Genomic DNA, 16,342 nt, shown 5'->3' on the forward strand with positions numbered 1-16,342 from the left:
AGTTTTTCTCTAACTCTGCAGAATTCCACGAAGTGAAACTCTGCAAGTTCTGCCTACCCCTAACTCAGACTCTGCTGGCAGTGCTTTTTTTGGCGAGATTCAATGGAATTCCATCAGTGGACAGTAAATATGCCACTCGCCTTGCAATTTAGTGCCGGTAGAGTGAGCAGTGCTGAAACATAGCGCTAACGCCACCATACATTGCACAACAGCACGCAGCCATTCGAGTTGATTTTGTTAACGCTCAAGTAGAAACTCTAATGAGAAAAAGAATGGAGCACACTAGTAGTAATTTGCTTCAAATAATAGTTGAAACCCTGGATCCTTTGGTTCTATTTATGCTTCCATAGATGACCATAGTACAATTCAAGTGAATACCAGTTCTGTGTGATGGCTCCAAGACTACACTATTAGAAATTCACATTTAATACAAAAAAGATACACACATATACATACAGATAAAGCTAATGATCAAAATTACAACAAAGAATTAAAGACATGAATATCCCAAATTTGACACAACTCGTCTGATAAATAAATATTAATGATCTCCAAAGACTCTAAGTCAAGACACCCAAGTCCAAATAGTCCGTGGCACGGGTGTGTACTGTCCAATATGTTGACTTGAGACAATGCAGGTTCTTAGTATCTAATGCGAAACAAGTAGAAACTCTATCCGAGCTGCAGCAGTTCTACTTGAACGGGAGCCCTCTGACTGGGAACGTTGGCGACTGCCCGTGTTAGCAATTTGTACTAAGGGAAGCCAAATCTCACGCATGCTCACCAGCTCACATATTCTGGAACCTCACAAAAGAAAATTTCCATCATGCAGTAATTGGTGGAATTTGGCCAGAACTCCGCATTACTGAGTAACCCGAGTGGCCAAAATGTTACCAATTCCACAGGCGTAACGGAATATTTTGCCCACCCCCAGTCTAAGTGTGATGGGCTGCCTACAGTCCGCGTGGAGGAGGCAGTCTCTCCTCTACACCCCTGGTTTGATGGATGGTCTGCTAAACTTTAAATCACCCCTTCATTTTTGTGATAACGATGTTGCACATACATTACCAGGAGGCCTGTTTTTTTATACTCCGCGTAAAATGTAATGAGACGGGATGTATTTTTTTTATTTTTTTGCGCAGAGTTTGTGAACTGCTGCAAGGAGGAGCCGTCATGAACAAATGTTACCAGCCCCACGAAGCCCATGTTCCATACCTCCTGCAACTCTTTATCGACTACAACCTGTACGGCATGAATCTAATCAATCTAGCAGCAGTGAAGTTCAGGAAGACGCGGCGAAAAGGTTAGTAATGCATTTGCCATAAATGCATGTCTGTGGTTACTCGTGGGGCGTTGTAAAATGTCTGAATTATAGCCGCGTTTTGTGGGGAAAAAACTTGTGGTTTAATGATAAAAAGGATTTTCCGATAGCAAAGGAGCTATGAACTTTGATTGTCAATGTTAAAATGTCAGTTACCTGACTCCTAATAATCATTAGCAAGGTCAGAACGCATCTGAGTCAGTGCTGAGAACAAGTTTCAGGTCAGATCGGACGGACACAGCAAGCTCGGCAAAAGAGGCCGTTTCATAAAAACGGGGAGTAAACTGTACCTTCAAGGCGTCCGCAAAACCCCCTGCCGCACCAAAAGCGTAGTTCAAGGCAAGTAACACACACCGTGCTGAAAACTCAGGATACATCCTAAACAGGCATGAAACATCCTTCGCGCTGTAAACCAGGCCCTGGAAGTGGGTGGCACTTGAAGCTTGGCAGCTGGTGCACTCACCGCACTCTGGAAACGCTAACCGCTGTGGACAGATACATTTCTCGAGGTCTGTAGAATAAAAGGGTGTTTATTCCCCCTGCTTGTGTGGCCTGAGCCGTATGTTTTTATAAGCAGTATGTATTTATTTATGGTGAACCAGAACATGTCGGTATTCTCATAGCGATATAGCTCGTTACAGAATCATTGTTAATCCAGTTTTGTGGCAGAATTCGCATGCCTTTCTGTCTCTTATCATCCTGTCCTGGGCAGTAATACAAGAACATCATTATAGTTAGAGTTATCGTGTGCTTTAAGCGTAGCTTTGACCGCAGAGCTGGGTAAAAATAGATTATGATGACATTCAGTCGGTATCGATTGAGTGAAATAGAGCAGTGGTTCCCAACGTTTTGACTTCTGTGGACCCCCACTTTATCATTACTGGAACCTGGAGACCCCCACCCCCTACTGAGTCATTACTGAAAGCTGGGGACACTAATATGTTACCTAATCTGTAAATATTATTTAATTCACTAAGCATTCGCGGACCCCCCTGAGGAGGCTTTGCGGACCCCAGGGTTCTCCGGACCACAGGTTGGGAACCACTGAAATAGAGGATTTATTTACATTGTGGTAAAAATGTATGTCTATAAAAGGAAAGGAAACAACCAGCATTAATGCACTACAAGGCCATATTAGTAACAGTGCGGCACAATACACATCTCCTGTTACCAAAACATGAGACAAAATAAAGGTGGAACCATTTGCCCAAGTTTTATTTTATCAGGGTGAAGTCATAGAAGACATGTTACCCTTGTTCCCTGGTTATATAGATGCTACCAATACCAACTGCAAAAAGGACTCCATTCTATTAAGTAGGATTCTATTTTTCATTCTCCATTTAGGAGGGATTTCTCCACGCTACTTTCTTCCTCTGTTATTCTGAGTCCTTACTTGATGCATTAATGGACCATCCTCTTGCTGCTGTATGTGTATAAATAAAAAGTATAAGTAAGTCCACCTACAGAAAATAACTATGGACTTCCTGCCACAAAACAGCATTTTAAAGTGACCTTATAGTTGGGGATGATAATTATGTCTTGTATGATAATTATTTCTAACTTTGCATAAAAAAAAAACCTTAGAAATTCACTGAAGAAAACAACCGTTAAAGGGATGTTATAGTTAGGTGAAAATGTCAGATAAAACATTGTGTTTTAAACATACAAAAGCACTGAAATTCACCAGTTACAGTTGTCTCAAGTCAGTGCTGAGGATTTCTTATCAATAATTTCATTGCAAATGTTGCATTGATATTATTGGTGATCTTATAGAACATATCATGAGTGATATTATATGTAGGGTAATTAGTAGTACATGGTGCGGGTGCGAGTTATAGTTACAAGTGCTAACTATAACTTGTGAATTTCAGTGGTTCTGTGCATTTAAATGCTTTAAGTGACATTTTCACTTAACTATACCATTTCAGTGACCCAGGAGAGTTGCTGTTTTTTCCAAGCAGCCCCCGACAGCCTTAAAAAAAAAAAAAATGGTGGTGCCCATTCTAGGGAGATCACCAAAATCCAAAAATATGTCAATAACCTTAGCAGGGCATTATGGAGCACTCCTTGAAGGAGGAGAGAATAATAATTGAGCATCTGTGGCTGTCTAATCATTATTCACATTTAAAAAAAAAAAAAAGAAAAAACAATTCTGGGTGCCCTGGTCCTACCAGGGACACCCACAATTTTTTTTAATTTTTTTGGATAGGGAGCTGTGTGGGGGGGGGGGGGGGGGGGGGAGCTCCAGACCCCTACAGCTCTACTGACTTCCTGCAGGTGGCCCCATTTCTCAGGGCCGCACTGGAGCAGTTTCTTTTTATGTAAGGGGAGCCCTGGTACCCACCCAGGGCAACCTAGACCTTTTAATGTTCTTTGGGGCTGTAGGGGCAGCCCCATGGCCACTGCGACCTCACCAGGCCTCTGCTCATGCAGGAGCCGGCCATGTCTTTTTTTTTTTTTAAATAATAAAGTGGTGTGCACTGGTGCCTACCCACAGACTTACCACAGCTACTCCCAAGTCGAGGGCTGTTGGGGGAGGCCCAGTGCCCCTGCAGGTCCGCCAACTTCTCTGCTTGCTTCCATCGTTGGTGAAGCAGGAGCCGACATTGCTTCCACCCTTCCGGAGCAGTTTATTTGTTATCACAGGGAGGGAGCAATTCACAATATTTCCCTGTGCTTGAACGCAGTCGGGTAAATGTTTTGTTCTCCCTCTGGGCAGGAGCAGCTTTGTGCTCCCGCCCGGTAGAAGAACATTGCACTTTCTTTGCCTGCGAGCAGGGAAATAGAGGGTGTCCACTGGGGTTGAGGATCTTGGGACTACGTACCTGAGAGAGCCTCAGGGGATTCGGTCTTTGTGGCCATTGTATAGATCAGGAAGGGTGGGGGGCATGTGGCCCCCTTATCTAATTGATTTGCAACCGTGGGAGATGGGGTCCCAGGCCCTCTTCTGGCTTTGGAAGGGGAGGGGGGACCATGCACCCCCTCCCTATAAATTACAATTGTGCTGCCCCAGGGCCCTGGCCCACCCAGTGTTTTTTTTTTTTGTTGTTGTCAGGGCCTACATTTTTTTTTTTTATTCTACTGCGATTGGCAGATCCACTCCGAATTCACAAAAGAATTAAAAAAAGAAAATAAATAACTTTTTTGACCTCAGGCGGGATAAGCCAAAGGGGTCAGGTATCCCTACCCTCCCCCTTATGTGTTTTTATTTTATTTTTTTTACATTTTCTTAGGACACAAGATTAAGTCCAGAGTACTAAGGTGGCTTCCGCCACATCATTTTCGATCTGGTTCCAGCCTATCAGATCTCAGCATGTGATCTGATGGCTCTGCGGATCCTCTGCGGCAGGAAATAAACAATGTTTTTGAGGATTAATTCCTCCAAGCCTACTGAACAGATTCACACCAAATCACAGAAAGCACTCTTTCTGGACCTAGATTCAGCTTTCTTGCAAATTTTGTATAAATCAATCAGCGGTTTGTAGCTGGGTCTAAATTTCATAAGGAAAAATGAATGGGGAAAATGTGTTATGGAACAACCTCCCTTTACCTCCCTGCCCCCAGACGCGCACACTTTTACTCGGCCCCCGATTGAGACTGATCACCCCAAAACTTTTCAGGAAGAATCTGAGGAGAAAAAAAAATAGATTTTCGGAAATTTTGAGAAAGTTTTGGGAAAATTCATCAAACAGCGCCAAAGATGTAAGCAAACAAAAAAAACACCCCAAAATCTATATATAAATTCCGACAGTGCAGCTGTGACGGCCTGCTCCTGATTGCTGGTGCGGTTTCAGTATTTTCATCAAAACCGCCTCTCCTCTAAGAAAAGCAAAATGGCACACTCAGCTTGTGCGCTTCAAACAATTTATTCCTCCAGATACAACCAATGCGTTTCAGTCCTTACGGTGCCTTGATCACGTTTGTGCACGCCATTACTGCATTTCCTTATAAACCGAGTCAAACTTCATAAACACTCACGACGGACCAGCTCATGTTATGTACTCATGATAAAATCATGGCGGCCATCTTACCACAACTTGATTTAACAGCTCACGCATGCAGTGCTTTACAAATGCCTTTTCAAAAACAGATAAATCTTATCAGTAGACAAATGAAAAATCTAGTGAGCACATAAAGTATCACGAGATGCTGAAACGATGGTATGATAAAGAGTTACTGAATGATGATGAAATTAAATTCTTGAAAAATGATCTTTCGAAACTCCCTATTTTTTTATTTAACACCTAAGGTCCATAAGAACCCACAAAGACTACCTGGGACACCGATTATTTCGGGCGTTGGAAGTTTGCTAGCAAAACTAAGTTTGTGGACTCTTATTTGAGACCCTTTGTATCTAGTCTACCTTCATACATACAGGACTCCACAGATTTAAAAAAAAATATATTTGATGTAATTTGGGAGTCTGACATGCTGATGATAACATTGGATGTATTTGCACTGTACATCTGTATAGTTCATAAGGACATATTAAGGGCCATGAAACGTTTTTTGAGAGCCACACACATTAGAGTTTTTTGAGCATACCAGAATGCTTTTTGAAATGATAGAGTCCTGTTTGACTAGGAACATATTCATGTTTAATGGACACCTGTACAAGCACGGCAGGGGACAGCCAGGGGCACCTGCTTTGCCCCCAGGTTTGTAAATTTGCATATGGCCTAAAGACATATTGTCCACAGAATCTTTCATTCCTGAATTGAATAGGAATGACTTGGTACTTCCTAGTAGCACCAGTGCAACCCATAATTAGATTTTAGACGTCTCATTAGATATAAGGGAGGTCAGAATGGTTACTAACATTCACAGGAAGAGTACATCTGGGAATGGCACATTTCATGCTGTGAGCTCTCACTCAGATTGTTTGAAAAAGGGTATCCCTTATGGGGAATTACTAAGAGCTAGAAGGGTGTGTAACAGGGAGAGTAATTTTGAGACTATGAGTATAGAAATAAGAGATTTAGACAAAGAGGTTATAGTCAAAATATGCTGTGGGCAGCTTCTCAAAGGATTGATAAGCTTACTCATGAGGAGGTGATATTCACAGAGAAATCTGTAAGAACTAATGAGAAGAGTACAGATGTATGGTTTAAACCAAGAGACTAAAAACTTCACAATGACCCATAGAGAGCCGTTTGTATTGGATGATACGGTTCTCTGACCCGGCCCCTGTTGGAGCCCTCTTAAAATTGGAAGCATACCTCTGAGGGCAACAGGTTAGTGCTATTTAGGACCAGAAGAGGAGTTGGGTTGCTATTTGGCCTAATCTGCCAGCGAAAAGGAAAAAAGATCTCAAGAAAGCATTTAAGAAGCAGGTCCGGCTACTTTAAGGGGATTCTGATCAATCAATCAATCAATCACTGCATTTGTAAAGCGCGCTACATACCCGCGAGGGTCTCAAGGCGCTGGGGAGGGGGGGGTGCTACTGGTCGAAGAGCCAGGTCTTGAGGAGTCTTCTGAAGGCCAGCAGGTCCTGGGTCTGTCGTAGGATGGTGAGGAGAGTGTTCCAGGTCTTGGCGGCGAGGTAGGAGAAGGATCTGCCGCCGGCGTGGTTTTTCGGATGCGGGGGACTGTGGCGAGGGGGAGGTTGGCTGAGCGGAGGCTTCGGGTGGGGGTGTGGCAGCCGAGTTGGTTGTTGAGGTAGGTGGGTCGGGTGTTGTGCAGTGCTTTGTGTGCGTGGATCAGGAGCTTGAAGGTGATCCTTTTGTTGATGGGGAGCCAGTGCAGGCCTCTCAGGTGGAGTGTGATGTGGCTGCAGCGGGGGACATAGAGGATGAGTCGGGCCGAGGCGTTCTGGATGCGTTGGAGTCGTCTCAGGAGCTTGTTTGTAGTTCCTGAGTGGAGGGCGTTCCCATAGTCGAGTCTGTTGGTGATGAGGGCCTGGGTAACGGTTTTTCTCGTGTCGAGGGGGATCCATTTGAAGATCCTGCGGAGCATACGGAGGGTGTTGAAGCAGGACGCGGAGACGGCGTTGACTTGCCTGGTCATGGAGAGAGTGGAGTCGAGGATGACCCCCAGGTTGCGTGCGTGGTCTGTGGGTTCCGGGGCTGTGCCTAGTGACGTGGGCCACCAAGAGTCGTCCCAGGCTGATGGGGTGGGTCCGAGAATGAGGACCTCCGTCTTGTTTGAGTTCAGCTTCAGTCTGCTGTCCTTCATCCAGTCGGCTACGGCCTTCATTCCTCGGTGGAGGTCAACTTTGGCGGTGTGGGGATCTTCGGTGAGGGATATGATCAGCTGGGTGTCGTCGGCGTAGGAGATGATGTTGAGGTTGTGTTGTCGTGGTGAGGGCAGGGGTCCGATGGGGATCCGGAGTCAATGGAGTTCATGTTTTTGATGGCGTCTTCGTCGCTGACGCTGGACCAGACGGTCAGGTGACTGGTGCGAGTGGTAGTCGCAGGGGTGGTGGACTCTGTGGTGGGTGTGGGGGGGACGGGGTTGAAGCTGTCGTGGATGTCGGTGATCTTGCGGTGGAAGAAGGTGGCCAGGGAGTCGCACAGGTCTTGAGATGGCGGGATGTCGTTGGTGATGGAGCTGGGGTTGGAGAGTTCTTTCACGATGCTGAAGAGCTCTTTGGTGTTGTGTGCGTTGTTGTCTAGGCGGTCCTTGAAGGCGGTCTTCTTGGCGGTCCTGATGAGTTGGTGATGTCTGCGGGTGGCGCTCTTGAGGGCTGTGTGGTTGTCTGGTGTTCGGTCATGGAGCCATTTCTTCTCCAGCTTCCGACAGGTGTGCTTGGAGATCCGGAGGTCCTCGGTGAACCAGACGGCTTTCTTGTTGGTGTGGTTGGTTGTAAAGGTCTTGAGAGGGGCGAGGGTGTTGGCGCAGTCGTTGATCCACTGTGTGAGGTTGGTCGCAGCAGTGTCTGGGTCGGTGGGTGGTCTCAGGGCGAGGGCGGTAGTCAGTTGGTCCTCGGAGACCTTGCCCCAGCAGCGGCGTGGTAGCTGTTGGGTGAGGTGGTGTGTGGTGGGTTTTCTGAAGGTGAAGTGGACGCATCTGTGGTCGGTCCAGTTTGGTTCGGTGGTGTGGTTGAAGGAGATGTGGGGGCTTGCGGAGAAGATGGGGTTGAGCGTGTGTCCAGCGGCGTGAGTGGGTGTCGTTACGAGCTGTTTGAGTCCGAGGTTGTTGATCAGGGCGGTGGAGTTGGCGTCGTTGTTCTCGAGGTGGAAGTTCAGGTCCCCGAGGAGGATGTAGTCCGTGGAAGCGAGGGCGTGGGTGCTGATGAGATCGGCGATGGTGTCACTGAACTGTGGGCGGGGTCCGGGAGGTCTGTAGATGAGAGTTCCTCTGAGGGTGTTGTTGGGGTCGGTGTGGATCTGGAAGTGCATGTGCTCGGCGGTGGTGAGGGTGTCATCGGTGTTCGTTGAGATTTTGATGGAGTCTTTGTGGATGATGGCGATTCCTCCTCCCACTCCGTTGGTGCGGTCTCTGCGAGAGATCTTGTAGCCCTGTGGGATGGGTATGGCGATGTCTGGTGCTGAGGTGGCGTTCAGCCAGGTCTCCGTCAGGAAGGCGACGTCGGGGCAGTGGAGTCTAGGAGGTCCCAAAGTTCGATGGCGTGCTTGCGAGCGGAGCGGGTGTTGAGGAGGATGCAGCGGAGGTGGTTGGGTTCTCTGGCTGGTGGTGTGGAGGGTTGGATGCTGGTGAATCAGCAGTTCCGGCAGGTGAAAGGCCCCTGGGTGCGTTTTGGGGTGGCCCGGTAGCAGGGGTGGTCTCGTCTGGTGTTGAATGCGTGGAGGGTGCTTGCGTCGTAGTGCAGTCTGGCGTTGCGGGGGGTGCGGGTTCCAGGGGTTCTGGTGCTGGGTGCGGTCCAGGTGCAGACGGGCTTGCCTTAGGCGCGCCAGCGGTGCGCCCGCTTCGCGGCCTCCATATGAGGGCAGAGGGAGGGAGGAGCAGCTGGGAGGTGGGAGCGGGGCGGCCAATGGGAGTGAAGGGGGCGGGGCAGCAGGGGCTCAGCAGCAAGGGAAAAACCCGGGGGAAAACCCGGGGAAAAAACGGCGGGAGAGGGACAACAGAGCACAGGGGTACAGAAAGCAAAACACAGGGGCACAGAATGAAAAAAACGAAGTGGCACAGAAGCCAAGCGAGGGGTACAGAAAAAAGGGAGCGAGTAGTCAGGCGGCAAAAGCGGCAACGGAGGTTCAACCCACAGGGGGCTGCGTGGCAGATGGGGGGGAGCGACCTGCCTGGTGACAGGGTCAAAGGTCGCTCTCTACCACCGCTTTGCGGCCTCCATATGAGGGCAGAGGGAGGGAGGAGCAGCTGGGAGGTGGGAGCGGGGCGGCCTATGGGAGTGAAGGGGACGGGGCAGCAGGGGCTCAGCAGCAGGGGAAAAACCCAGGGGAAAACCCGGGGAAAAAACGGCGGGAAAAGACGGCGGGAGAGGGACAACAGAGCACAGGGGTACAGAAAGCAAAACACAGGGGCACAGAATGAAAAAAACAAAGTGGCACAGAAGCCAAGCGCAGGGGTACAGAAAAAAGGGAGCGAGTAGTCAGGCGGCAAAAGCGGCAACGGAGGTTCAACCCACAGGAGCGACCTGCCTGGTGACAGCGTTTGCAAATTAAAACTACACTTGGCGTTATCAATGGAAGCTGTGTTACTGGTTTAGAAAAAGGCTCTTGAAGTATTTGTACACACTGACGTGCTGGGCTCATGGCGTCCTCCCCGTCCTGTAAGTTGAGGGGAGGAATGTCAGATAACGTCTTTTGTACTTTGAGGGCTGGGTATAGAGGATAAGTACATGAACTCATCTTTCAATGGAGTACTTCATACAATTCCAAATTACTTAGGCTACATTGTTAAAATGTCAAATATATGCATTAGAAATAAGCAGTACTGCTGGCTTTTCTGGAATTTTTAAGCATATTTGAAATGAAACATTCACAGTACGCAACTAAAACAAGTGTCGTACATGATCCCGCCTCTATTTGAGCACCGCCCTTACCGCCTCCACTTTACCATTTAATGTGCTGTGCTTGGCTCCTGCCCAGCCAGTTTCTTAAAGACAAGGAAAGGAGTCTTTAAAAATGAAAGAAGTATAGGTGTATTGAAAGAAACAGACTGATGTCCATCACTCGTAGGTAAAATACAGATGGTGCTGTTATTATTTTAGAAATAGCTCTACTTTTCACAGTGGGGGCAGCGCATGAGCATACTTACCGGCGCTGCTTCTCGCTGCAGTCGATCACACTCTGCCCCCTGGCAAACACTCTTCCAAAACATCAACAGCTATATCTCTAACATTTCAGAGAAATGTCTACCGGGGTAATCATGAAGACATGGCAAAGGGCATGGCCGTGGAGGACCCAGCAAATTTCATTTTAATATTGCCATTGGGCAGCAATTAGGCTTGTTTTTGAAATGCCACGGCTGCAATGAAAGTGAATAATAGACACACTTCGGGGCTTAGAGTTTATATGGATCCTCAGGCTCATTACTTTCTCTGACATGGCATGACCCACAACTGAAGCCCAGCCATCTGAGGTCCGCTGGGTAGGGAAAACAGCAAGGGACTGTGGCAGTACTGCAAATAAGGCAGAGAAGAAACGTCCCTCTTCAGCCAGCATAGGTGTAGACATAGAAGGAGGACTAAGGTATATGTCCAATCTTGCAATAATCCATGAAACTGGGTCAGTCTCGAAGACGGTAACAAAGCAACCTCAAGGTGGGCCAAACGTAAAGGATTTACCTACGATATCAAGAGAATTTTGAAAGGTAGGCCAAGGAACGACTGAAAGTGATGGGTGTGAGGTGGGCATGTTGCATGCCCACAGATGTAGATTACAGCATGTTGAGAGACCTCACTTGTGCGCTGACCAGGCTCAACCTAAAAAAGCACTAGGACTTTCCACATCATAGTGCTTTTCTTCACTAGCTTTTTTCTAATTTGGTTCCCACTCATCCCTCTCTCTCTTTCGTACTCTCTCCCTCTCGTGCACTCTTCTCGCCTCTCTCATATGGTTAATTTCAGGTCTTCCGGCACAGTTTCTTTCTACTGCCTTTTCAAGATTTCTGTCCCTCAAACCCATGCTCTCCTCCTCGTTCTTGGGGTGTCTTCTGTGTACACAGAAGCTCCCTCTTTATGCATCTATCGCCTGCTGTCCCCTTCATTCTCTCTCTCTCTCTCTCTCACACACTTTCTGCTCCTCTGTCTGGAGCTCATTCACCACTTCGTGCACATACTACCTATCCCTCTCTATCTTCCTTTCTATCTATTCTGTGCAGCTCTCGCACCTATCTATTCACTATGCCACATAATTCCACCACACGCACACACCCACACACACCCACACACAATTCCACAACTAACAATTCTAATTCAATCCATAGAATTCCACTCCACACACATCCACTGCACTCCAAACCAAAACACATAGGTAAAAGACATGACCCTCATTATGACATTGGCGGCAAATCCCGCTTACCGCCACTCTGATGGCCGCCAACATACCACCGCGGTGGCAGATATCCGTTCACAATATTATGACACACACACCAATCGGACAGAATACAGCCACATACACAAATCCGCCAGCCCAAAGGTCACTGATAAGGTAGCGGTCCCAAAACCCATACCGTTACGCCAACAAAACAAAGTCTATCACATTATGACCCACGAATCACCACAGCTGACATTCAACGGCGGTAACCCATTGACGGTACATACTACCACGCTCAGAATGGACACCCACATACAAAACACCACATTGGCCAATACCAAACACCCACACATCCACTCCACTATAAATCACACACCCATATTACCCACAACCCCTTACGAACACCAGTTGCTACCAGGAGACTGGGAAGAAGAGCACAGAGACAACTAGACACACACACCACTCACACACTCCACATCACACACCCCACCACATTACCCATCACACAACACCCATGGTAGCACAAAGACACCCCTGTTTCACTGAGGAGGAGTTAAGGGTCATGGTGGAGGAAAATTGTCAGGGTAGAGCCACAGCTCTTTGGAACTCAGGTACAGCAGATTTCCATTGCAAGGAAGATGGAGCACCCAAGAACAAGGGACAACATCAGGAAGAGGTGGAACAACCTACGGGGGAAGGTACGTTCCATAGCAACAAGACACCAGCTCGCCATACAGATGACTGGCGGTGGACCCCAACCTCCTTCCCAACAGCTCACCGGATGGGAGGAGCAAGTACTGGCAATACTGCACCCTGAGGGACTTGCTGGAGTAGCCGGACGACTGGGGACAGGTAAGTCAACATTTAACACTTATCTCCCCCCCCAATACCTACATACCATCTCACACCCACTCCCATCACTCCACTCCAACCCACACCCTGCACCTACACATATCACTAACCCCAATGCCAAGCCCTGCATTCCATACCAATGCATGGTATTGGGGGGGGAGATAAGTGAAAAAACAATGGATTAAACCCAGATCTTTGTGACTGGGGGCGAATGTTTGATTTGCTCTGCATTTCGTCCATCATCTGTTCTTTTTCCATTTGTCGCCCCAAGTGGGAATGGTATGCCCAGACGTGGGTCCCGTGCTCACTGCGCCACTGGATTCAAGCTAGCCTAGCTGATGAAGGGTGATACCCTGAAACCGGTCCTAGGATGCTTGTTTCCGGTCCAGGGAGGACCTGGCTAGGCAGTTCGGGCTGGACTGTTCCCATGAGGAACAGGGTCAAGACTGATTTGCATATGGTTGGGTCCAAACTGGGGTGGCGTGGTGAGCAAAAAAACGATGGATTAAACCCAGATCTTTCTGACTGGGGGTGAATGTTTGATTTGCTCTTCATTCCGTCCATCATCTAGTTTTTTTGAATAAGCAAAGCTGGCAGGGCAACACCAACGATAGAGGGGAAGCCAGGGATGTACAAATGTCATACACTTGAAGCATAATATATCACTTACATCCCCACAGGTACCCCAGCCAATGTCAGTGGAGAGGAGGTGCCACCACTATCCAGTCCCCCAACAGAAGAGGCCCCCAGTGATGACAGTAACTCTGGACTTCAGGATCTGATGGACCTACCTGGCCCATCAGGGACCACTGGACAGCCCGTCATCCAAGCACAATCACAGACCACCACAGAGCCTCCTCCATCAGGATCCAACACCACAGCACCCACCCAGCGTACCCAAACCTCTGTCCCCAGGCCAACATTATGATGGGGGCAACAGCACACCAGCTGGTCCCTAACACTAGCCAGTCAACTGAACAGCCCTCCACTTCCACTGCCGCTAGTGGGCAGGAGGCCCTGCCACAGGACCCACAGGCCACCAGCACCCCTCCCTCTGCAGAAGGTGAACGTTCCCTGCAACCGAGACAGAAGTCAGAGACACTTGCCAAGACCACCGCCAGGAAATGAGACTCTCCTGATTGTCCCCCTTGTGTCCCACTCTGTCACCTTGTCCACCTTGAACTGTCATTGCTCGCCTTTCTATGTCCACTTGGGCACTGCACCTGTGCTACAAACAGACTGGAACAATACCCTGGACTTTCCTCCATCATCACCCCATTCCATTGTACTTTCCCCTCAATTTCTTAGCACTACAATAAACACCCTTGGACAAAACTCGACTACTAGTATTTCATGTATTGAACATTTGTATTAATGGAAACCGCTACATCCATTGCAAATGAACTGTACTTTGTGAGAGCATAGAAATAATGATCTGTAGCTGGCTGTAGTGATCGCATCAGGACATTGTTGTCATATCACCAACATCTGTAAAATGATAATCCATAGGTGACAATAAGTAGAGGTAAAAAGTGGTTAATGCCATCATGCCACGGCCATACAAAATACACCAATAGTCATAGAAATGTGGAGTTGCACTGTCTCACCTGTGTGTCATTGGAAGTACTGACGGATAACTGATGTTCTGTTGTCCACATCCTCATCCTCTGCCTGCTCATCCTCACTGTCCACTGCATCTACAGGGGCATTTCCAGTCTTCGCCTCCTGCAGAAAAGGGACATGGTGTCTGAGGGCCAGGTTGTACAACATGCAGCATGCCCCTAATGTCTGGCAGACCTTCTCGGGTGAGTAGCACAGGGATCCACCTATCAGATGGAGGCACCTGATCCTGGCCTTCAGGAGGCTAAAGGTCCTCTCAATGATCCTTTTGGTTCACCCATGTGCCTCACTATAACGTTTCTCAGCCCTTGTCCTGGCATTCCTCACAGTGGTCAGCAGCCACGATAGGTTTGGGTAGCCAGAGTCACCTGCAAATAGTGAGGTACAACATTCAGCCACACAGTATCCTGTGAGGTTAACATCATAGGCATACACTAACATACACCGGGTGGGGACCAAGGCTCACCTATAAGCCACACCCTGTGCCTCTGTAGTTGGGCCATCACATTTGGGATGCTGTTATTCCTCAGGACAAAGGCATCATGCACCGACCCAGGATATTTATCATTGATGAGGGAGATGAACTTGTCCGCCAGGCACACCATCTGCACATTCATGGAGTGGAAACTCTTACGATTCCTGTACACCTGTTCATTCTGGCGGGGGGTACAAATGCAATATGTGTCCCGTCAACCGCCCCAATAATATTGGGGATATGTCCCATTACATAGAATCCGGCCTTCACAGTGGCCAGATCTTCCACCTGAGGGAAAGATATGTAGCTGCACATGTTTTTTACCGGGGCAGACACCACTCTTGCCAGCACGATTGAGAACATTGGCTGAGACATTCCTGCTGCCAAGCCCACTGTCACTTGGAAAGAACCAGTTGCCAAGAAATGGAGAACTGATAGCACTTGCACAAGAGGGGGGGGGGGGAATCCCAGTTGGATGACGGATAGATGAGATCAGGTCTAGCCCCAACTGGGCACAAAGCTCTGTGATTGTGCCCTGTCCAGTCAATAGGTGAGTATAATGTGCCTGTCCTCCACTGTAGCTAAGTCCACCAGGGGTCCGTACATGAGGGTATATCTCCATCTCCTTTTCATCCGCAGCAGTAGGTATATAAAGGACACAAGAGTGAGTAGGCTGTCACAGTTTGAACAACTAAACCACAATAGCAGTCCACATTGTGCACTTATGTATTGGGACAGTGAAAATTTCCAAGTATGTGCCTATTTATCCTGTGACGCAGCAATTCTCGATAGGCCTGTTCATCCCCCCTCCCCCGAAATGGCGACCGCGTGTCCTGTGTGGAGGGACAAGTTGAAGTGAGGTAATTCCAGCGACGTTTGGTGTCGTGGCGTTAGGCGGTCGTGCACCGCCGTGCAATTCCTCATTGGATAATATTGGGCCCTACGGAGTACAGGCCTCCAGACCAACAGGTGAGTACTCTGTGGGCACAATGCATGTGGCATGGATGCATGGAGATATGTGTGAAGGCATTGTGTAAGGGGAGGGGATTATCTGTTGGTGGTGGACATGTTGTGTGCTGGGCAATGTGTGTGCGCCATTTGTGATGGAAACGGGTATGCTGGGCCATGTGTTTGACAGGCTGGACTGTTAGTGTAATGATGTTCTCCTGTCTTTATTGTCTTTGCTGGTCAGCGCCCATCCAATGAAGGGATTATGGTGTGCCATCGCCAAGGACGTGCGGTCGCTGGGGGTCTATGGCAGGCGGAGCACCCACTGTCTGAAACGGTGGGAGGACATGAGACACTGGGCACGGAAGACTGCAGAGGTGCAGCTGGGGATGGCCTCCCAATGAGGAAGGCCCGCATACTGGCGGTGGCGTACCCTGAGCTGGATAGGCTCTTGAGGGATTCACAGCAGCCACAAGGGGATGAGTACAGTGGGTATCATTACATATTTTGGCTGGTGGGGTGGTATCCGGGTGATGGTTGTGTGTTAGTGGGTGCCCCTAAGGTCAGGCCAGGCATTGCAGTGGGTTTCATTTCTAGGGTAATGGTTGCATGTAAAATACAGATAACCTAGACTGTTAGTAGTCACTTTCAGGCAGGGCATCGTGGGTCTCAGGTGTGCTGCAGTTGATGTCTACTCCTCATCATGCCTTGGTGACTAGCCATATCACTGGT

At 48.4% G+C, this 16,342-nt stretch overlaps 1 protein-coding gene across 4 annotated transcripts in view; it reads left to right on the top strand.

Moving 5' to 3' along the window:
* REV3L (REV3 like, DNA directed polymerase zeta catalytic subunit) overlaps positions 1 to 16,342 on the top strand; it is a 948,974-nt gene that overhangs the window by 204,920 nt on the left and 727,712 nt on the right. For all 4 annotated transcript variants that reach the window (XM_069234598.1, XM_069234599.1, XM_069234600.1 and 1 more), the window contains exon 4: positions 1,143 to 1,303. In XM_069234598.1, coding sequence (XP_069090699.1) covers positions 1,143 to 1,303 — 161 coding nt within the window. The remainder of the gene's footprint in view (positions 1 to 1,142; positions 1,304 to 16,342) is intronic.

This window comes from Pleurodeles waltl, chromosome 5, assembly GCF_031143425.1.
Source record: "Pleurodeles waltl isolate 20211129_DDA chromosome 5, aPleWal1.hap1.20221129, whole genome shotgun sequence".
Taxonomy (NCBI): domain Eukaryota; kingdom Metazoa; phylum Chordata; class Amphibia; order Caudata; family Salamandridae; genus Pleurodeles; species Pleurodeles waltl.